This window comes from Clupea harengus, chromosome 2 (assembly GCF_900700415.2).
Source record: "Clupea harengus chromosome 2, Ch_v2.0.2, whole genome shotgun sequence".
NCBI classification, from domain to species: domain Eukaryota; kingdom Metazoa; phylum Chordata; class Actinopteri; order Clupeiformes; family Clupeidae; genus Clupea; species Clupea harengus.
In genome coordinates, this window is record NC_045153.1 from 32,374,751 (window position 1) to 32,397,460 (window position 22,710).

The window sequence follows — 22,710 nt, forward strand, 5'->3', positions numbered from 1 at the left end:
GATCGCGCGTATCACCTTGTACTTAAGGGCAAAAGGGAAGCTTTTTTATTTTGAAGTTGGGTGATATTTTATGTGGGCCTACCATATGCCTAGCTTTTGATGGTGGTGGTGGTGGTGGGGCATAATTAAACCTGAAAAACCAATCCATCAAAAATGGAAAATGCAGAATCTGGAAAATAAAGACACTGTATGTGGGGGGACGACAGTTGTAGGGCCATGTTGCAGTAATCCAAACCTTCCTGTCTGCTATAGGATGTGTATAAGCCCCAGAGGAGGTACAAAAGGCAGTGTGTTGCTGGGGAGTTGCTGGATGAAGAGTCCCAGGTACACTCTACCTTGCTGGAGTATGGAAGGTAATGGAAGATCATTTTCCTTTTACTTTTGCACAACAATCTGGAATTACTAGTGTCTAGCTTTGTTTGAAATGGTTAATAGATTTTAAAAGATGTTTGAAAAGAAGAGTTCTGATGCAGAAGATTATATGACCACTGTTTAGAATAGTTCCAGAGTCTGCCAAGGCAGGTATACATGTTGAACTGTTTGGGCAGTTGCATGTATGTACATAAACAGACATGGATCAACCAACCGTACGTCCCTAAGCTGCCTACTTTCGATGTCCCCCATAACCCTTCACCTCTCCAAAGCACACACATGTCCCCCATAGCCCTTCACCTCTCCAAAGCACACACATGTCCCCCATAACCCTTCACCTCTCCAAAGCACACACATGCATGAACACAGATTAACTATTGTTAGTGAATTCCAATGCACCTACACCACATTTATAGTGATGAATGCCAACACATTGTACTGAAATATTTGCGCTACAAACAGGAACTTGTCAATAGAATAGGCACATCAGTCAAAGTGGACACACAAGTCAAACATGGACTACCACATAGTCCGCCGCTCAAAGCATCAGCTGTTGATACTCAATATATACTAATAGAGCTTACTGCCAGTTCACAAAGCTCCTTCAGCCTCTGTGCTCTCCTTTTTTGATCACCTCTTTCAAGTTGTATAATTTATGTCATATTCCATTTAAATGTAAAACATTGAAAGGAATTGTTTCTCACAATGCCAATGCCCCTTTAACTTTGCGTATCATATGAAACACGAAGCTTCTTATGAGTTGTAAGTGAACTGTATTGTGAATTGAATTGTAATTTGAAAGCCAACACTGTTGTGTATTAGTCACGGGTGTGGTGCGGGTGAAGGGGGAATTTGTACATGGATTGCTTGTATTCAGCAGAGATTGCACACTGAGGACCTCTTATATACAGTGGTCCAAAATGGTGTCCGCAAACTTCCATATAATCCATAGAAAAAGACACACCAGAACTGTGAAGAAATATTTTCTGCTGAAAGAAATACATTATATTATAACATAATGGGACTATCACTTTTTCCAAAAGCAAAGTTAGAAAGGGATTGAACAAACCTAGAACATAGGCCTTCTAAATGGCAATGAAAATATTTGGAGTTCTGATTAACACATTGCATGTTCCATCCCGTGGTGTCATTTATGAATGTCAGCATCCTTTCCTGCTACTGTTTAGGCCAGGTATGTTACATTGTGGCTTATGTCTGCCTGAGGGAGGTCCCCATGGTCCTGCTAACATGTTTTCTTGTTAGGAATATCTTTCAAACTTACACACAGTAAAAAGACAACTTATCTCCACCAAACACTTTAGGGGGTAATAACACTTTAATGTACCTACACCTATGTATCCATTGGGTCGTCCCGGTTGCAAAACACTGTTCTTGGGATACGTTCAGTTCCTTCATTTATTGCCATAAACACGGCCATGTTGCGCTGAAGATGGTCAGAGGTACCCTAAGTTGTTTACCTTACACTGATTGCTAAGGTCTTTTGTGCAACAGTTTAACACACTTTAAGGGATTCCTTAAGTATAAGATTAAGATAAGGAGAAAAACTTGAGCAAGTGAACATTTTAAAGAGAAGACTTGGGTGTTTTGTGCAGCCTCAGACTAGACTTGAGACCGGTCTCCCCTATGTTGAAACTAGACTTGATACTGGTCTCCCCTATGTTGAAACTTACCTCTATACAAACTAACTCTCATTTCTGTCATGTGTTTGTCATGTTCTCTTGGTGTGTGGGGCATGAATAATGTTTTTGTATTTGCTTGTGGTTGAGCATGTTTAGCTAGTTTTGTGGTCTGATGTCCTTTTAAATCTTCTCCTTAGGCGTTATGGGTATAGCAAGCAGACACAGAACGAAAAGGGCAAGGTGAGTATTCCTGTGCTTTTGTTCTCAAATGGATATGGTTAAGTTACCTTTACTGGTACCTAAATGTGTGCCACATACTGTATTCACTGACAGATGGAGGACAAGAACGTGCTTAAGGCTCAAGTGAGCATGACTGAGCTGTCTGAAGACGAGGACTTGCAGGCTGCAGAGGAGGTCTGAGGAATTGGATTCCTTTCAATATCTTTGAGTTTGTGTTTCATAATTCCATTATTCCTTACATACTTTTGTTTTGTTTTACAGACTCGGATTAGAACTCTGATGACCAGCATGGCCAGCATGACAACTGAAGAGGTTTTGAATTTTTTCAGAATGAAACATTTAAACATTTCAACAGTATCACACTCACTCTGAAGTGGGATTGTCCAGGGCTGTGGGGCTGTTTTTAGATTTGTTTTGTGAAATGTCAACACATTTTGGTCGTGAGACCCTGCCTCTTTTAAGGTATTTATATTTATTAATTGAAAAGCAGAGCAAAAACATATTTGATGTTATTTTAGTGTTGGGGGGGTCCCCAAACCGTACATCTCCCCCTCCAAACAATAAACCAACCCATATCTGTTTCTTGGTAGGGGAGACTAACAGCAAGCACAGTGGGTCAGATTGTTGGACTGAAATCTGAGGAGATCAAACAGATAGCCTGTGAATATGCTGAGAAGGTGAGTTTCCCCCCACATTTCATTTCTTCACAGGAAGAAAAAGTCATTTAATACTTGGGTTTGCATTTTGAGTCCTGTGCATATGTATGTATGCATATGATTGTCATTTAATACTTGGGTTTGCATTTTGAGTCCTGTGCATATGTATGTATGCATATGATTGTCATTTAATACTTGGGTTTTGCATTTTGAGTTCTGTGCATATGTATGCATATGATTGTCTTTAAAAGTCTTGACACTTGGGGCCTCATTTACTAACATTGCGACCGCAGCTTAATCTGCGCCTTTGCCAAACCGCAAATAACGCATGGTATTTTGCATCCTATTTATCAAATAAGAACCCTCGTCGCGTCATCTGCGCCTAACACCGCCCATTAGTGTTATTTAGCGCTCCGCGAAAATAGGGAAGAAAGAGCCTGCGTGTTCCACCGTGGATGATGAGCTAAAATTAGAATTAGAGCTTTTGGTTCACGAGGTTACAGCAAACTAACCCAGGTAAATATAGAAACTCATAAATATTTCTCCGTTTAGCCCTTCGGTCCACATTAAAAGTTGTGATCACTTTGAATTCAAGACTGTCTTTTATTGGTGAGCTGATTTGGGGAAATTAAACTTTTCAGCGAACATTGAGTTTCTGGGTTGCTATGGTTACCCCTCAGGGTGCCTGTGCAGCTTCATATTAACGAGTTTATGTTCACAAGAAAGTTCATATTCACACAGGCAACTGCAAACTGTTAAGATGGGTCTCTAAGCTAGAGATAGCTAGGGTAGTTAATATCCAGGTTAACTGCTCCATAGCATCCCGTTAAATAGTCTGGTAGGAATACACGACACCCCTTACTTTAAAACGGCGTATTCCAACACTGAAAACCATGCTTTTCAAAAACGCTGCCCTAGGCAGATACATTTGAAAACTGTAGTTGTAGGTTGCCATGGCACTGGGGGTAGCTTGCGCTTGAGAGGCTATAACGTCAAAATAAACATGGAAGGTGAAATGAATATGCTGCTCTGTCTCTACAATTTACTTACCGGTAGTTTAGTTAGTGTACTTCAAGTACAAGTACTTTTCCTGAATAGATACGCGTTACTCCTACGCAGAAGGTGTGCACTGTACTCGGTGTGCTTGAACTATGAAATACCGTTTAAACCATACAATGAACGGCGATTCTGGGTAAGACGTGGCCGAACTTTTCCCGAACAGCTAGCTGGTGGGACAGTTTGTAATTCTATTTGTTTGTATGCCTATATTAAATGATATATCAAATATAAACATTTTTCAAATTTCTCGCAGGCACATAGTTTTCATTTAGCAGCTGATATGTCATGCTAAAACACCTCTTGTTTCGTTACTAATACATAATTAGGCGCACTTTACACATCTCCTCCCATCTCTTTGCGACGAACACCCACTTTCCCACTGTTACAAACCAGGTACCCTGATATGCAACAAATGAAGCACAAGACAGAATGGGCTCGTTTCTAGGGGGTTTTGATAAACAAATAAGGCGATATAGAACAGAGAATTTCAGTAACAAAAATAGGACGACGAGGAAGGCCAAATAGCGTGGCGGCACGCAGATGAAGGAGAGATTCTTGACGGCCATCTCGGCCTTAAAACGTGTTGGGCTCCGCCCAGTCTGACAGGCAACACCTGCACACAAATAAGGTAAAAGGCACAAGGGAAAATAGCGACCCCTAAGGCAGGAGGACGTAACACCCACACCCACCTCCTAGCAGCGGTAATCTGCGCTTTTACTCAGGTGCACCTCCTTTGGAAATAGGGTTTTATGTCTTTACCCGCTATTTTACACCTGAAATGGGCGCAATCCTGTTAGTAAATGAGGCCCTTGGAGTGCTGATCTTTGTCATACAAACATGATCTAATAATATTGACATGAACCGTAAAGCCTTTTCCTCCCAAATAAATCCAGTGACAAAAGAATCGTTTTGAAAGTCCCTAAAATAAGTGACATCTAAGCACATTTAGCAGTCACGCCACTGGAAGATCAGTGCAAAGTGTGGGGGGTAAAGTCTGCTGTTGAACCAAACAGAATTCCTTGCAGGGACATGATATTTCAGACATGTGTATACACAAGCTAGAATTGGGTCTGTAATATTTCACCCAGCCCAACCATTATGTTTGTTCCAGACCCAGAATGATATGTGATGTTGTAAATCTCACCCGAAATAACATACTGAATACATTTTTCAAAATATGTAGGTAGTGTCTAAATGATCATTTTACGATAGGCTAATCAACCAAGCTTATAACCTATATTATGAAGGCCTGCATAAACTCGGATAGCAGCGTAGCTAGCCCAGATTACATTTGAACATATGCTAGCCTACATCTAAAATGTACAGATGCTTTATTGTTACTATAGATTAAACAGACAGGATTAAAATAATAAAAGAACACAACCTGAAATCAAAATTTTAACTGACTCGAGACTGACGTCTATTTTAAAATTGTATTCGAGCATTAAGAAATATTTTCCTCGACCGAGCTTGTGTATGTTTAAAATTATGTCGGAACTCAATGTGACCCGAAAGAGTGTGTGTGTGACACACACTCACACTCACACTCACACACACACAAACTGTTGCTGATATTGCGGTTAGTATAAGGAAATACGTTTGACAAAACTATCAGAGCATGTCCGAATCACCAATATCTCTGAATCTGGTCCCTGTCTCCAGAGAGTGAGTATTCTGCAGGGGTTGCTTTGAATACATTATGCATGTATGAGTCCAACTTTGATTTTGAAGATGTAACCAATTCGCCCCATCCAAATCTAAGCAGGCAGAACGACTGACAGAGGATCAGCTACCGAAGTATGGGTCTGTGCAACAACACGGCAGGATGGTGGCCTCCCTCAACAAGCAGATCCAGCAGAGGACCAGAGAGCTAGAGGAGGTCAGAACTGTTCTGAATGGGTGGCTCTTTGAGGCCAGTAAGAGGGGTGGTATCAGATCATAAGTCCCTGGACTCTCTTTTTTTCAAACTGGCGTAAACAAGGGGATTTTCGGATATTTATTTGAGTGTATAAATGCATCTGCAATTTGTCAGCATGGATAATGAAACACAAATACTAAAAACGCTTCTCAAGAGTCAACAATTTTACCCAATAAATCCTGTGTTTGATAATAAATATATCTGATTCATGAATTGATTGAGCTTTCTGGAGAGGTTTTTACTACTAGTCTCAAAACGTGATTTTATGGTCTTTTTATCAATAAAGTATCAAACCACTACATGCTGATTCATCTAGGAATTAGCTGCATGAAGCATATGTGGAATTTTTGGTTGAATTTTCTTTGTGCTCTCCACAGGTACAAGCTCGGCGTTTGGATGTCCAAGGTGTCTGTGAGGAAACCAAAAGTACATTTTCAGAGGTAAGATGCTTGCTAACTTAAAGATTCCTATCTTTAGAAAATATAATCCAGTTGTCAGTTGTCCAGGGCGGTACAAAATAAAATTTATAAAGTGCACATTTCAGGTAAACAAGGACTCAGCCTATAGTGCAGTTAACCCATGGCTTAATATTTTCTTTTTTTCAAGTTTGCTGGGAACATAGCAGTCAGGCCTCTTATTTCAGAAACAATGAACCGTAACAGTTAGGTTACCAATAAAAGGTAAGCCTACTACTTCTTTGCTTTCAGCCAGCTGCCTGTTGACATTTTCAGACAACAGTGAAGCTCGCTTCTTTTGCACAACACAACTTTTAAAAGTAAACTTTCCATTCAAAAGCTTTTTATCATCCATTTCGGTGTATTGCGCTCACCATTCACTCAAACCGTAACGTTAGCCTACTACACAGTTTGCGAGGCCAAAAAGAACGTTAATCTAAAAAAAAAAAATTACCCCAAAAAAAAAATTATAAAAAAAAATCTTGCGATTAAAAAAAACGACGGCGTTAAAATGGGTTTGCGTTAACGCCATTAATAACGCGTTTAACTAACAGCACTACTCGTAACATAATCCTTAATAGTCACCTAGCGGCAAGCTAGCAATGTCGAGAAGACCCCATGTTCTGTGTTGTGAGGGGAAATCTCCTTTATGTGCCCTGCCAAAGGCAGAACAAAAACAAAAGTCTGTGGTTGAAATTCATTTTTACCACTGTTCCCTCCACTCTTCCTAACATTAACGGAAGAGAGCTTCAGAAACCGGTCGCATTTTGATGCTGGATTTTTCACAGCTCTTCCCCCTGAAGGACAGGGCAGTTCTTGTGTTAAAATGGTTTGGCTAATCAGCTGCAGGCCCTCTTTTACCTAAAATGATTTAGAAATATGGCATTGTTTTTTTTTATCACTAGATGTCGAACAGTGTTCAAGCGTGAAGGTGGATTTATGATTGCAAGCTGTAATGTTATGAGTACGTTGTAATACCCCCAGTACAGAGAACTACATGCCCTACACAAGAGTTCTCCAAAAAGCATGCCAATTGTCAGACTAATCAATCTAAATCTTCTTGAATCATCAACTTCGAATGATTTATCATCATTGATAAACCTAACAAATAATTTTGCATAGTTTTCGAGCAGTACTTTGCTTTAGAAATCATCTTCAAATGTCCTGTAGTTTTTTTTTGTGCCGTGCTGTGGCCTCTCTGACATTTGACCGATCAGAGCACACTGAGCATATCGGCTTAGAGACACAGGAGCTCTAACAGAGCGTTTCAGGCAGAGGGTGAATACACATCTACAGTGTGACAAAAAATCATGTGTTTTTGGAACATTGAAGCATGTAAATCTATTCTAGTAGATCCCCAAAAATGATATACATTAAAAATGAGCATAACTGGTCCTCTTTAACTTCAGATTCTTTCGGGAGCACAAACCCAGGTTAGGGGAAGGGGGGAAGGGTTGGTGCTGAAAGAGCCCCTCTGGATTACAAACCTGGGTTAGGGTAAGGGAAGAACCTGGGATGTGAACCCTGGTCACTTTAGGCGCCCAAAGAGAATGACAAGTAAAGTAAGCACTTCATCAGTGTTAATGACAATATGATGTATGGAGACAGGAAGAGGTGGAAGGAAAGGGAGAAGTTGCCTGGCATGGTCATTCTAAATTTGAGTTATACAGGAAACATTTGTTTTAATTCCTTGTGCTATTTATTGGGGACTTCATGGGTTTGGGTTAGATGATGTTCCTAGGTCGTCTTAGGTCATTTAGGTAGACTGCATTCCAGCCGCTCCTTAACTTGACCCTTACATTTGTGTCAATACCAGTGGTGTAAATCTAGGGCTTTAATCACCACTCTGACCTCCCCAATGAGAGACAAGAAGAACTGGGTGAGCGAGTGCAAGCCTGTCTGGGCGAGTATTCACTAAAGAGGGGTGTTTTAGTCTAGAAAGGTGGAAAGGGTGTTCGCGTCTCAGATGGAGACAAGAAGATTATTCCGCGGGAGGGCAGCTCAATAGCAGAAGGCTCTGCCTCCTCTTGTGCTTCTTGGAATTACGAGAAGACCTTTACCAGACCCCAGGATGGGTTTTTAAATCTCTCTCTTATCTCTCCAGGTTTCAACATCCTTAGCTGAACTACAGATGGAGTTGAGTAAACTGGAGGGCCAGGAGGCTGAATCAGACTCAAGGTCAGCTATGGAAGAGAATTGAGTTGGTGGCAATGCACCAAGGATGTTTAAGTATGGTTATAGTGAGACAGTCTAGTGACTTTGATGAAGACACAAATCTGGACAGGGAGAACAGGAGATAGATACATAGAGAGTGAGTGAGTGAAAGCGAGAGATGTGGTGTAAATTGTAGATCTGTACGGTATAATTCTGGAATGACTTAAAAATAACAATAAATGTTTTATTTGACAATGTTTTTGTCAATTAATATAATTTTTTTATATTATTTCATTATTTTTTTTATTTTGCATGTATGTATTGTATGTATCTAACATACATTAGAGATTCCCATGTGTGAAGTCTAACGCCTGGCTTCTCCTAGCTGAACACCATGAATTGTATATGTCCATTTGCAGTAGTTCAGTAATGGAACTTTTTCCTTTATGTTTGTCTTATTGATATTCTTGTTTCTTTTCAAGCCTACTTGACAGTATCAGAGAACTAGTAGCAACAAATGAAACCTTGAAGACACAGGAGCAGGAATTCCGCATGCAGTGTCGGGTAAGATCTTGCCTTCTTTTAATGCCATGCACTATAACGCATATGTTGTGTTTATGGTTTACATGGCTTTTTAATAACATTAACATGGTTAATGTGAAAGTCTATGTTCTACATTTTCCCAACAGCCAAGAGTCACCCAGTTTTCTTATATTTTAAATAAATCCCACCTCATCACCTTTCATGAGATGGGAGCGCGATGGGAGTGCTTTGGGGAGAAGAATGCACATAACTGGAGGGACACAAAAAGCACTCGCACATACATGAGGGAATGGGGCCCTATGTGACTTGACACACTTCGTGGACTGATTGAAGATTGAGAAAGTTTTAAGAATGAAGAATTAATGATGAGATCCCATTACTCCTAAAACTGTATTAAAATTGGCACTGAGAATTCTTAGCTGACTCTTAGTTCTGGAAGCCAATAACCATGGGAAAAGGACCAAAAAAACACATCAACCAGCCGCCTGCTTTAATGGCTGTGATGCAACCTTTTTTCTGTACCAAAACAAACTCCTCCAATTGTCACATTTACATTTACATTTAGTCATTTAGCAGACGCTTTTGTCCAAAGCGACGTACAATGGAGAGAACAGTCAAGCTAAGAGCAATAAAGAACATGGTGTAACAATAAATACTACTTTACATAAGAATTAGAAAAACAATCTAGAAAGGAAAAAAAGAAGTGCAGGAATGTAACTGCTGAAGTGCAAGTTGAGCGCTAGTCAAGGTGCCAGTTAGGAAGGGAGGTGCTCTCTGAAGAGTTGGGTCTTCAAAAGCTTCTTGAAGGTAGAGAGGGACGCCCCCGCTCTGGTAGTACTAGGCAGCTCGTTCCACCAATGTGGAACTACAAATGAGAATAGTTTGGATTGCCGTGCTTGCACAGAAGGCAGTGCCAAACGACGCTCACTAGACGAGCGCAGCGACATTTGCCCTTACAAGAGCATTTAGGTAGGTGGGAGCAGAACCAGCAAGCACTCTGTAGGCAAGCATAAGTGACTTGAACTTAATGCGAGCAGCTACCGGCAGCCAGTGGAGCTCAATTGTCATGAAATGTTGGGGGTACGTGACATCAGTGTTTTCGGGGAGAAGTGTTGCAGTGCCACAGAGACACCAGGCTATGGTAAAAAGGGCCTTGAGGACGTTGAATATGTCAGTCATTTGAACATTTCAATTAAGAGGTTGGATGGACAGGCCTCTGAAGTATGGTCATCTATTTTTATTGATTTGCCTTTTCATGTTTGTGAGTGTTTTATTATGCCTATTATGACTCATGTCTTTATGATGCCTACACTTATTATTATTATTATTATTATTATTATTATGCCCAAGCCTAATCACTACATCACTTTTGGATTTCATGCAGGTCTGGTGTGTGTCTCTAGTTTTCAAACATCACAAATACCTCAAAAAATTATCAATATGCAAATAACAGTTGACCTTTAGCACCTCTGTGTCCGGGTCCTAACATTAAACATGCAGAAAACAATAGGGATTCAGCACCCAGGGCCCTATAAAGCAAAAAAAGTGCATATATGTACACTGCAAACATAGACACGTAGCATACAATACGATTTTAAGTGACTTGATTTTTCTTGATTTGCAGCAAGAGATGACACAGCTACAGCAAAAAATCGAGGACCTGAAACTAGAATCTGGTGGTGACGCTGATAATGACAAGGTGAACTTTTATGGAAATACACCTTTCGCTATCTGCCACCTTCCTCTAGTCTATCTGTCTTGTAATGTACAAAGTAAATTATTCTGTTTGATGTGTTTGCCCTCTATCCTTTTTTTTTAGCTAAGATTATTGAAAAGGTTGTTATTAAGCAAGGAACTGATTTCCCCCTCAGAATAATGAACTTGATCCTAACCTGTCTTGTTTGAAAGTCATTCAACAGAAACTCTGTGACTGAAGCTTTGAGAGTTGCACGAGCTTCTGCTCATCCGTTCTTATTTCACTAGACTTGTCAGCAGCCTTTGACACAGTGAATAACACAATCGTCCTATTTCTACTGTCTGTTGTAGGCATTTCAGGTAAGGTACATCATTGGCTGGATTTGTATCTCACAAGATGATCTTTTAACATGTCTTAGCAGAGACGAGTATCTAAGTTTCACCAGCTCTCCACTGGAGTACCTCAAGGCACTGTACTTGGACCCCTCCTACTATCTGTTTACACCACCTCATGGTTCTCTTGTCATTGGTATACCATTGCCCCTGTTGACTCCACAGTGTAGGCTCGGGGTGCCTTAATGAAATCAGTTTGGATAAAGGATCCTCATCATTCTTTCAAAGACTGAGCTCGTGGTATTCCCAGATGGTCTGTCTATGTAACATAATATTAGCATCCTTAGTCACTCAAATTCTTTGATTCCAACTAAACCTCAAGAAACTTGGGTGTCAAGACTGATGACCATCTTCTTCCTCTTTCCTGACATTGTGGCTTCTGTCTCAAGGCTGTGTTGCTTTACTCTCTGTTATATTTGGGTGTTCAGTGTCATTCAATATGCTGCCCAAAATTCTTGTGAAGGTCCTTGTCATCTCTAGACTGTATTACTGAAAAGCTATTCCTGCTGGTCTACATGTATGTGTGGTGAGACCGTAACAGATTATCCAGAACACAGCAGTGATTCTCATCTTTGATCAGCCAAAGAAAACACATCCCTCATCTGCTGTATAGCCTTCACTGGCTCCCTGTAATTCCTAAAATTATGTTTTAGAATTCATTTCATTTTGTAATTTCATTTATTTTTGTATTTCTGTGTATTGTATTCACTTTTAGGCACACACAGTCCAATTGGTCAGCATAAAAACAAACTTATCATACATCTACATTTGTAAATCTTCTGCTGCAAAATTAACATTCTCTCAGTCTCACCTGAAGGATAGCCACTCGATTGGCAGTTATCCCTCTCGATCACTTTCTTCTTCTGATGAACGACTCTGCTACAAGAGAAAGAGATCATAATCCAGACTTTTTTTGTTTGTAGTTCTTCAGTGATCGTCTTGAGATACAATTCCAGCCAATTATGTACTTAACCTGAAATGCCTGAATGATCAACCCAATTCTATCTGTTGTGGTGACAGCTTTGCTATTTTAAAGAAACATTTAAAAACCCAGCTCTCCACAGCAGGAAAAATCTGAATACAGTAGAAATACTGTGTTAACTATCTATTCAACTTTTTTATCTTAGGAGCAAAGACGACTTGTTGAGATGCAGCACAGAACAGATAAAGAGAAACTCCAGAAAATCCGCCTGCTCATGGTAAGTGGAATGCTAGATGACTACGTTTGGACATTTCATGAGTTGCAATGAACCTAAACAAAAATACAAATCAGAAGTGTAATATATTTGAATGTTGCTATTAGGGTACCCAGGGTTCAATATTAACCCTTTAAAGTTAGCAGCAGATTTGCATTCCAATGTGATACCGTATTTTCCTGACTATCAACCGTGGTTTATACATTGATTTTGCAATTGACTATTTTGAACAGAATGCTACAGAGCGTGAACCCATGTGAGAGGTGTAAAACACAGCAGGTCTCATGCCAGTTAACCTAGCTATCTCTAGCATAGGGAATCATCATAGCAGTTGGTAGTTGTTAGCATGTGTAATATGAACTCGTGTTAATATGAAGGGAATATTAAGTTGTGTTAATATGAAGCTGCCCAGGCACACAGAGGGATTTAACCTATTGAAGCTTTTTAACTATTGTTTGATGGCTCTCTCTAGCTTAGGGAACCATTTACCGTTGGCAGCTGCTCATGAGCTGGTCTCATGTTTATGTGTGAATAAGAACTCGTGATGATATGAATCTTCCAACGCACCCTGAGGGTTGGTTCCTTTTCTTATTATAATTGTATAAGTTAAATTGAGGAGACTGTAACATTAGCTAGATAACTAGCTATGATTTAATGCAAATGGGCCATTTAAACTTTTAAGGTTATGTAAACATAACATAAGTCATCACAAACCAAATGACAGCGGTATCAGTGGTATTGAAAGGTAAGGTGCAGACGAGCAGTAATAAGTTGGATTGGCTCCATGCCAGCATTTGCGGCAGCCGTATTGGATGTTTTTTAAATCGTGCCTGAAGGTTTACGAAGTTCTCCAAGGTGTTTCCATATCCATTCCAATGGGGGAAAGGGGATGAACAAGAACAAGAAACAAAACAGAGGACTCTCTAACAGTTCAACACGAGCACTGCACGGGATCAGGATGGACGTCGTGTCAGAGTTGGAGTGGTGTTGATATCTCAAAAGCACAGGAGCAGGATGGTCGTGTCAGAGTTGGAGTGGTGTTTCTCTCAAAAGCACTAGGATCAGGATGGACGTCGTGTAAGAGTTGGAGTGGTGTTGATATCTCAAAAGCACTAGGATCAGAAGCGGTGCCAAATAAAAAATGTGTGGAATAAAGAAAAAAAAATTTTTTTAGGAAAATAAGACTTAAGAAAACAGCACTGTGATTGCATCACGCTGACGCATGCTTATTCCTGATAATAATAAAACTTAAAAAGAGCAATATGTGATTTGTTTTATTATTTTTGCGCAACCACACAATTGCTTGCACAATTACACAATAACTAAAGGTAGGACCACTTAAGGTGCTTTCTGCTTGGTCCCCAAAAAGAAAAGATATAAATTCAATGGTGTCGATAATAATACGCCTTTGCTGCTTGGCCTACTTAGGCTACACCTCCTAGGCCATATTGCAGCGCCCAGAAAAAAGGATCAGTATCCACACCTCATGCGGATGGAAACGATGCAAATTGAAACATTTGCTTATTCACCTCATCAACTTGTTGGATGTACACACCTTGTTTTTCCATTTTTGTCTAAAAAACAAATGGCGGGACTAATGAAAAAGTATTGATTCCAATTCTCGATTTCTTTTGTCTTCCCTAGGCTAGACGGAACCGTGAGATCACTGTCCTTCAAAGAAAAATGGATGAGATCCCCAGTCGGGCGGAGCTCAATCAGTACCAGAAGAGGTTCATTGAGCTTTACTGCCAAGGTGTTTGTTCCTTGTTTCTGGATTCACCATAATTCCTTCTAACCTATCAGTTTCTCTTTCCCTCATATAAAACAAATCAATTGAAGATTCTTTGTCGTTCCTTTTCCAGTTTCAGCAACACATAAAGAAACGAAGCAATTCTTTACCCTGTACAACACACTTGACGACAAGAAGGTTTACCTGGAAAAGGAGGTCAGACAGAAACTGTACTTTGAACTACAATTTGCAATGTCATTTTCATGTCCTAAGGCTGTATATTCTGTCAAGTTGAGTAGGTTTATTGCTTCACGTTGTATTTAACCTCTGGGTATGTCTGTTGTCATTTACAAAATCATGTAAAGGATGTATATGATCCCAAAAATAGCAGTTTTTTCAATCACATTTGGATTACTGCGCCGAATGTTAATGTGCTGCTAACATTTCTGTTTGGTTATCTTCAGGTGAACTTGCTGAACTCCATTCATGACAATTTCCAGCAGTAAGTATTGCAGCATTTTAACCATTTTATTTGAGATATTGGAGTCAGTTAAGCATTAAGCAATAATATTTGAAGTGTACAAAGATAATGTTGCATATCATTTGTTTAGCACATGGGATAATAAGACCTACACATGCACATGTGGGCCTGTGACTAATATTGTCTATTTGCCGCTCAGGGCCATGGCATCAGCCGGAGCCAAAGAGCAGTTTCTGAGGCAGATGGAACAGATTGTGGAAGGCATCAAACAGAGTAGGATCAAGGTATTCAATCACTGTACTTTGATATCTGAATATGAAGTGGCAATATTGTAAGCAGCCTTTTAAAGATCATCATAAAGGTATTTCAGTTTAGCCTTAAAAATGACCCTTCCTTTAAAACGTGTCTTAGATTTTACGCTAGATGCATACAAATGTAGAATAGTCTAAGTCCAAAAAGGCTAACTTTTTCCCTAGGCGTATGTTTGTGTACATTCTAACAAATTACATTATTTGTGTCAGAAGTGTTATCTTTGCAATAAGTACAATATTCGTTGCAAAGTGATCAAATAATTTGACCACATGAACATTTTTGAAAACTTGATTAAACTGTGAGGACTGCAAAAGGGAATGAAGCTTACAGTATTGATATAATATAATAATATATTAAAGCAGCAGTAAGGAGTTTGGGTCTACAACTAACTATCTGAAAGGCATACAAACACCACCAACAGCCCAGCTGACATTGATAAAAGCTTGCTAACATGCAACTGGTGTCTTTTGGCAATATGTTTGGCTATGTCATGCTGTGAAAGCAGTTCTTACATTTTCAAGGTGTGTTCCATCCAAGAACACAGAACTACATAATGTACAGTACCAGTCAAAAGTTTGGACACACCTTCTCATTTTTTGAGAAGTGTTTTCTTTACTTTTATTATTTTCTACATGGTAGATAACACTTTTTTTGTTTAGTACATCATTCCATATGTGTTCTTTCGTAGTTAAAATGTCTTCAGTATTAATCTACAATGTAGAAAATAATAAAAGTAATGAAAAGACTTCTCAAAAATGTTTTACTTTTGACTGGTACTGTATATCCTGGATGGCTAGTGAGAATGACAGGTGTGTTTATCTGTTTTTCACATGACAATATACTATCTTAATTCATTTCAAGATGATACCAAAACTGGGATGTGTCTCTCACCACTGTCACAACTATGAGCAGCTTATGTTGTCAGCTGTATGAGGACGTTTTCAGAAATGTGAGACGAGAAACAGCCAGCAATGCCGGCAAAGTATAGTGACTAAAATAGAGCAATAGTTCATGGCAATGAATACAAATACAAAAGCAAGTCTCATGCTAGTTTACTTGGCTATCTAACTCTAGCTTAGGAAGTTCTCTTAACAATTGTCAGTTGCTAGGAAATCAATTGTTTGGAAGTTTTATAAAACGGACTGTTAAAATAAATAAATGTGCAGCAAATGTGAGTTTAGGATGGATTTCTCAAGGATGGCTGAAACATCGATTCTGTCATATAGTAGACTAGGCTACTACACTAATGTGGCTAAACAAAAGAATAGATACAAGCAATTATGACTAATTTCAGTTTGGGCTTACTAATGACCAGGTTTCACAGAATTTAGAGAAAAACACAAAAAGAACACTTGTTCTACCACACAGAACATTGTTACTGTGGAATGATGGTAACACACGCTTAATCATCCTTGGCATCAAACATACTTCACCATTACGTAGGTATGACTAAGAACATCATTTCATGCTTTGCTCTGTGTGCTGAGACCATCCCGAGCACCCCGTCAAACTTTGTCTTATTTTGCCAGATGCTAGTATATTTTGCGGCAGGTCTGATTTATATGGCTCGGCGATGATTTAAAAAGATATATGATGGTCCCTTTTGTACGGTCGGTTGCTCATGAAACAGATATAGATGCTTAAAGGCTAATTTACCTAGACGTCCAGTTAGGAGGAAACATGTCTCATTAGTAATCTTTTGAGCTAAATATTAAAGTAATTGTTTGATGCCTTTTTCTGGTGGATATATGTTTTACAGTTTGATTTTGCTTCTAGAATGAGAAAAAAAAGCAGGAGAACAAGATGCGGAGGGACCAGCTGAATGATGAATATCTGGAGCTTCTCGACAAACAGAGGCTATACTTCAAAACTGTAAAGGACTTCAAAGAGGTAATTTTTAGTGTTGGGTCTTGGTCCGTGTGCTGGTACAAGATTACTTGGGGTGAAACAATACAGTCCCAGTTGGTGTTGGAATGGTCACCAAATGCTTAAGGTATTTTATCACTGTTCTGGTGTTTTCTCTGCGTCATAGGTACTGTTGTTAAGGGACAAAAACATGACTATTGGTATTTTATTCTGTGGATCAGCTGCTGACCAGAGAAATAGGCAGGGCTTGTATGTTTAACCAAACACAAGTTTTATGTTTTGCAACGTATTGAACATGCGCATAGATTGCTGTGTTTGCCAGATGTTTGGGTCATATCCAAGCAAACTTAGAAGTGGTCACCATTTTGGGAAGAATTTGCCATTTTTGTAACCCCCTCTTTATTGTCATTTTTCACAGTCACATTGTAACATCACGTTGTACAACAATGTTAGCATGGCCCAACATGGCTCGCTTCATTAGGGGGGAGGCTGCCGGGAACCTATTGGGCCCTAGCTAGGTCTGCCGCACATGAACTTAAGCTAATGATAACTTGGCAAAATCATTTTGCTAATTTAATACCATGAGCAAGATCCTATGGGGGAAACATGGGTTGGTCAGTGCAATGCTGATGGCTTTAGTTCACATGTGACAGACTTTGCTGGTTGCTTGTTGCTTTGCTCATTAGGGCTCATTGCGTTTGTTCTGATAAAAAAAATAAATGATTGACCCTCACAGGTAAAATTACACATTCCTAACAATGTTCATACCTGGAGCACTACAAGTGCATCTCAAAAAATTAGAATATGGTGGAAAAGTAAAAAAACAATTGACAGCACTCATACAGTTTTACGATGTATAATAAAACTTCTTTTACCTTTTGATAATGACACTGATGACATCTTTGCCTTGTGTCCACATTTTTTTCCATAGGTCAATATTTTTTATCATTTGACAAGCCTACTCAATAAATTAAGCTTTAAGCAGCACATTTATGCCAGAATCTCAAAATTAACATGTTCATCCACGGGCTTCGCCCATATCTCAAAATGATGAGTTGTGACTTATTCTTATTCCGGGTTTTGCTCCGACGGGTCACATATGTTTACTCTCCACCTCAAGGTAACATCAACATTGTCTTTTTTACTTATGTGTAGGATATGACGAGGTAAATACTACTAGTATTGAATTTGTTATTTTATTTATTTATTTTTACAGGAATGTCGCAAGAATGAAGTGCTGCTCTCAAAATTCCGAACAAAAGGTGCCTCCTGACCGGTTCTCCAACGGATGTGCTGACACACAGAGACTTGTGAAGACGTGCTTAAAGAGAGGCTTCCTACTTATTTCATATTTTACCATTAACAAATTATTTTAAAACCTACAGTTTAGGTTAATGACTTCCCTGTGAGACAGAATATGTACATTCCTCATTCAAAAAATCCTATGCTATAAAATTCATCTGTCAATTTCTCTCATCGTGTTCTTGCAAGCTGACATCTGAACACATGTGATTTTTTTTGCATTAACTCTGCTATTACAGTACAATCATTTACAAAATTTCACTTTGAACGATTACATAAAAATATTGTTTACCTAAAGGTATACATAGTGATTAACAAGAAGATCAACAGATACATCTTGTTTATGAAGTTTTCTACCCAGCAGTAGTCTGAAAATGATCACATTTGAATCAGTGCAGTTTTAAGCAAAATGTTGATCATCAACAAATTTGTCGTTGCAATCACTAAAAACTGTAAAAGATTTCCATCATATCAGTGTTGGTTTGGTTGTCTGGGGAGACATTCTATATAGTTTTGCTTACCATGTGTTCTCAGACTTCATCAGAATATTTGAATGAAATAAAGACAGAATAATGAGAATCAAAAGGCGTATCTTGTTCATATTGCTCAGGTCAAAATCTGGGCTTCTCACTGCTACCTTTCACTGTCAAATCTAAGTGTTTTGGGGGCAAGAACCCTTACTATTGTTACAAGTATTTCATAGATAATTTGCCTATAGATTACACACACAGAATGAATTTACAAAATAATTTGAATTGAAAGCAAATGTGTCTTCAAAGGGTTGTACACCAGTCCCAAACCAGACGGTTGGTCTATTTATCCACTATAGATTGGCAAGTCTTTCTTTGTAAGACATTCAAAGCTCTCAGCTCTTATCCAGAGATCTATAAACAATAATGAAACAGTATTTTATAATTTACCAGTTTATATCTGTTTATATAAGCAGCTCATTGTGTGCTGTGCAAGCAATCACACTGTTTTCTTATTGCTATTCTCCTAAAGTTTAGGACATTAACACAACATTGACCTAATTCTATCACTCACAGGTCCGTCCTAATGCTGTGTACTGCACTGGCACACTGCTTTTATGATTGGTCATATATATTGATCACGTTTTAAGATTAATTTAGAAGTTGTTAATAGCTTATTTTCCCATTGAAAATGAATGGGGGGGAAGCCATTTGTCTCTAGTGGCATGTGTGAGTAGTGTTGTCTTCCCAGCGGCAGCTGAGGTTCCACATCAGACTTCAAATTTAAAACCCAATGGTGAGAGGCAACAGATGACAAGGCAGAAACAGTGTTGGTAGATGCATTTAACCCACATGAGATGGGTATTTTTATAGACTAACTGCATTTATTTATTATAAGACAACCCAAAGTGTTTCAAAATCTATGTTTCCATACCTGAGGTGCTACAGTAGACCAGGCATGTGAACAGCTTCGGGAAAGAGGGGGAGAGAGATTGATATTGAACTATGTTCAATAAAACTATAAACAAGTGTTGTATATAATGTATTTAATATGACGGTTTCTAAACTACAGGTAAGGCAGACAACTGATGAATGAATGAATGCCTTAAAAGTGTTGTATATAATGTATTTAATATGACGCTTTCTAAACTACAGGTAAGGCAGACAACTGATGAATGAATGAATGCCTTAAAAGTGTTGTATATAATGTATTTAATATGACGGTTTCTAAACTACAGGTAAGGCAGACAACTGATGAATGAATGCCTTAAAAGGGGACAAGGGTGGTCATGGAGGACAAGAGGTCAAACTGGGACTTCAGTCAAAGAATGGGTGATTGACAGGCTGGGATTGTGGAATCACAGAGAAAAAAAAGGTTGCAAAAGGAGTTTATAAAGTTAGCAAGATACGCCAATTTAACTGACTAAGATAGCAAACTACAGTTCCCACAAAACCGCCTTTAACCATTGACTGTACTCTACAGAATTGTACAGTATTTTCCTTTAATGTTAACGTTACCTAGCAAGGTAACACTTTTCCACTAGGGACTGAGTCAACAAAAGTCAGGGATACAGACTTTATTCAGTTAACTGTTAAATCTCGTTATATAGTGTTTCATATTGTGAGACCATCACCCAGCATTCTTGGGAGCCTGTGAGGGCCAACGGCTGCGAGTTTCTCGATGTTCTCACGTCATTTAACTGTTAGTCCTGGAATTCCGTTTCATCTCTCAGGCATTCTGGAGAGCTTTCAAGTGTCAAAAGCTGCTATTTAACCATGATGCTGTTTTCTGATCATGGTGAGAGATATAATACATGTAAACTTCCAGTAGAATTTATTATGCTATTTAACACCTTCCTTTTACAGTGCAGGAGCTGACGAGAACATTATTATTTCACACACACGTAAATAACAAGGGCTGTATCATAACTGATTCCAGATCAGCTTAAAATGTCCGACACACAGCTTGCTGCACCTATGTTGGTCAATGTTAATATCTAGCAAGGGCTAGCCTCCCCCGTTGTTGCCAGCAATACCGTACAACACGCATGGACGCCCATCCAAAAGAAGCTGAACTCCCGCCAGCTTGACAAGCCCCACTGTTCATTGATAGAAACTAAATACATTACTATTTAGTATACTTAATATACTCATACTTCTGTATTGTAAGATTGTGTGTGTGTGTGTGTGTGTGTGTGTGTGAGTATCTGTGGGTGCCATGTGTTTTAATTTAATTTAATTTAATTTAATTTAATTTAATTAGATTTATTTACTTACTTATTGTATTTATTTATCTATTTATGAATTATAATATATATGAATGGATCTAATCCACATTTTTAATCTGTCACTTTTTTCTGGCTACATTCCTAGCGTCTGGAAATCTGCATTAGTGGTACCCCTTCATAAAGGTGGAGACCCAAATGATATGAACAATTATAGGCCGATCTCCAAGCTCCCATGCCTAGTCAAAATGTTGGAATCCTTTGTAAATGAGCAGATTAGCTCTTTTCTATCTTTAAACTCAATTTCATGCCCCTTTCAATCAGGTTTCAGAGCTGGGCACAGTACCATTACTGCAACAACCCTTGTGGCTGTAGACAAGAAACAATGTTGTGCCGCTTTATTTATTGACCTGTCAAAAGCTTTTGATACAGTAAACCATGGACTGGACTCCCTGGGATTTGATAATGTCTCCCTTAGATGGTTCAAAAACTACTTCACGGGTAGAACACAATGTATAGATGTTGCAGTAATTAATGCTGGTGTCCCTCAGGGCTCTATTTTAGGCCCGGCATTGTTCTCACTTTACTTTAATAATATCTGTGACCATCTAGAACATTGCAAAGCCCATTTTTATGCCGATGATACAATTTTGTATGCCTCAGCGCCCTCTATAGATCAAGCAGTTTCAAACCTTCAACATGCTTTTGATTGTGTACAGGAATCCCTAAAGTCCCTCAAATTGATGCTGAATGAGTCTAAGATGGTAGAAATAATGTCCCCTCCACCCATAGGATATGCACCCGTTCTGGGACTATTATTGAGCAAGTTCCTTGCTATAAATACCTAGGTATCTGGCTAGATGATAGGCTGTCATTTAAATCACATGTTCTTGACCTAGCTAAGAAGGTTAAAATTAAACTGGGCGCTCCTTATAGAATAAGATCTTGTTTTAATTTTGGAAACCGAATGGAAATAGTGCAATCAACAATTTTGTGAGTTCTTGACTATGGTGACATTGTTTACATGTATGCTGCACCCTCTACCTTAAAACTCCTGGACTCTGTTTACCATAGTGCTATTCACTTTGTTACAGGAGACGCTTTCAGGACCCACCACTGTAACTTATACAAGAATGTTGGTTGGTCCCCTCTAGCAGACAGGAGGGAAAAACACTGTCTTTTATTTGTTTATAAAGCCTTAGTGGGAAAACTGCCTAATTATCTTATGTCACTTTTAAAATTAAAATCCATCTGTCATAACACACGGTCACAGAGCCTATCTCCCTTGAAATCCCCCTTACAAAAACTAATATAGGTAAAATAGCTTTTAAGTTATTTGCTTCCCATAAATGGAACACTGTTCAAGTGGATTTGAAACTAACCAAGTATTTGTCTGTCAACCAATTTAAGAGCCTTTTAGATGCTAAGGATGTGCCTCAATGCTGTTGTTTTAAATGATTCTCTGATTATTTTTGTTTTACTTTGTTATTTAATTATATATATATAAAAAATGTATACTTAATTTCTGAGTTGTTTAATGTGTTTTGTTCATTTATTTTGTCTTTTGTTTTGTTATGGTTTGTTTATTTATTGTTCATCTGTATTATGTACCCTCAATCGGGGCATTGCTGCAAAAGAGCCCTGTGCTCAGTCAATTCTCCCTGAATAAATAATGATGATGATGATGAATCACCTATTCATTCTCTCTTGGATAAACTTTTCTTGGACAGTGAACTCACATTTTCTCATACGAGTGATTCAAAATGTAATGTCAATAGTGTAATACTTGGATTTCACACAAACTGCTCAGTAGCCTACATTTTAATGTAGGAGTAATTATTGAACTACACTCGGATTGGTTACAAACGCAAACTTCGAAGTTTCCTGGCTGCGACCTGGAGGAACGAGGACGGAGGATGCACACAAATAGAGAAATGGCATGCACCCTATGTGTGCCACCGAGGAACAAGGACGGAGGAGGCATATAACTATCCCAAATCTCGT

The 22,710-nt window shown here is 38.9% G+C and overlaps 1 protein-coding gene across 3 annotated transcripts in view; it reads left to right on the forward strand.

Annotated features, from left to right (window-relative positions):
• ccdc93 (coiled-coil domain containing 93) overlaps positions 1 to 18,596 on the forward strand; it is a 28,173-nt gene extending 9,577 nt beyond the window's left edge. For 2 of the 3 annotated variants that reach the window (XM_042702943.1, XM_042702941.1), the window contains 17 exons: positions 253 to 353; positions 2,210 to 2,252; positions 2,346 to 2,426; positions 2,514 to 2,564; positions 2,843 to 2,929; positions 5,730 to 5,846; positions 6,263 to 6,325; positions 8,445 to 8,518; positions 8,977 to 9,058; positions 10,662 to 10,736; positions 12,253 to 12,324; positions 13,966 to 14,074; positions 14,184 to 14,266; positions 14,515 to 14,552; positions 14,731 to 14,815; positions 16,620 to 16,733; positions 17,926 to 18,596. In XM_042702943.1, the coding sequence (XP_042558877.1) occupies positions 253 to 353; positions 2,210 to 2,252; positions 2,346 to 2,426; positions 2,514 to 2,564; positions 2,843 to 2,929; positions 5,730 to 5,846; positions 6,263 to 6,325; positions 8,445 to 8,518; positions 8,977 to 9,058; positions 10,662 to 10,736; positions 12,253 to 12,324; positions 13,966 to 14,074; positions 14,184 to 14,266; positions 14,515 to 14,552; positions 14,731 to 14,815; positions 16,620 to 16,733; positions 17,926 to 17,982 (1,332 nt within the window). In that variant the 3' untranslated portion in view covers positions 17,983 to 18,596. The remainder of the gene's footprint in view (positions 1 to 252; positions 354 to 2,209; positions 2,253 to 2,345; positions 2,427 to 2,513; positions 2,565 to 2,842; positions 2,930 to 5,729; positions 5,847 to 6,262; positions 6,326 to 8,444; positions 8,519 to 8,976; positions 9,059 to 10,661; positions 10,737 to 12,252; positions 12,325 to 13,965; positions 14,075 to 14,183; positions 14,267 to 14,514; positions 14,553 to 14,730; positions 14,816 to 16,619; positions 16,734 to 17,925) is intronic. The other variant, XM_012819798.3, reaches the window with a different exon arrangement.
• Positions 18,597 to 22,710: the final 4,114 nt, after the last annotated feature.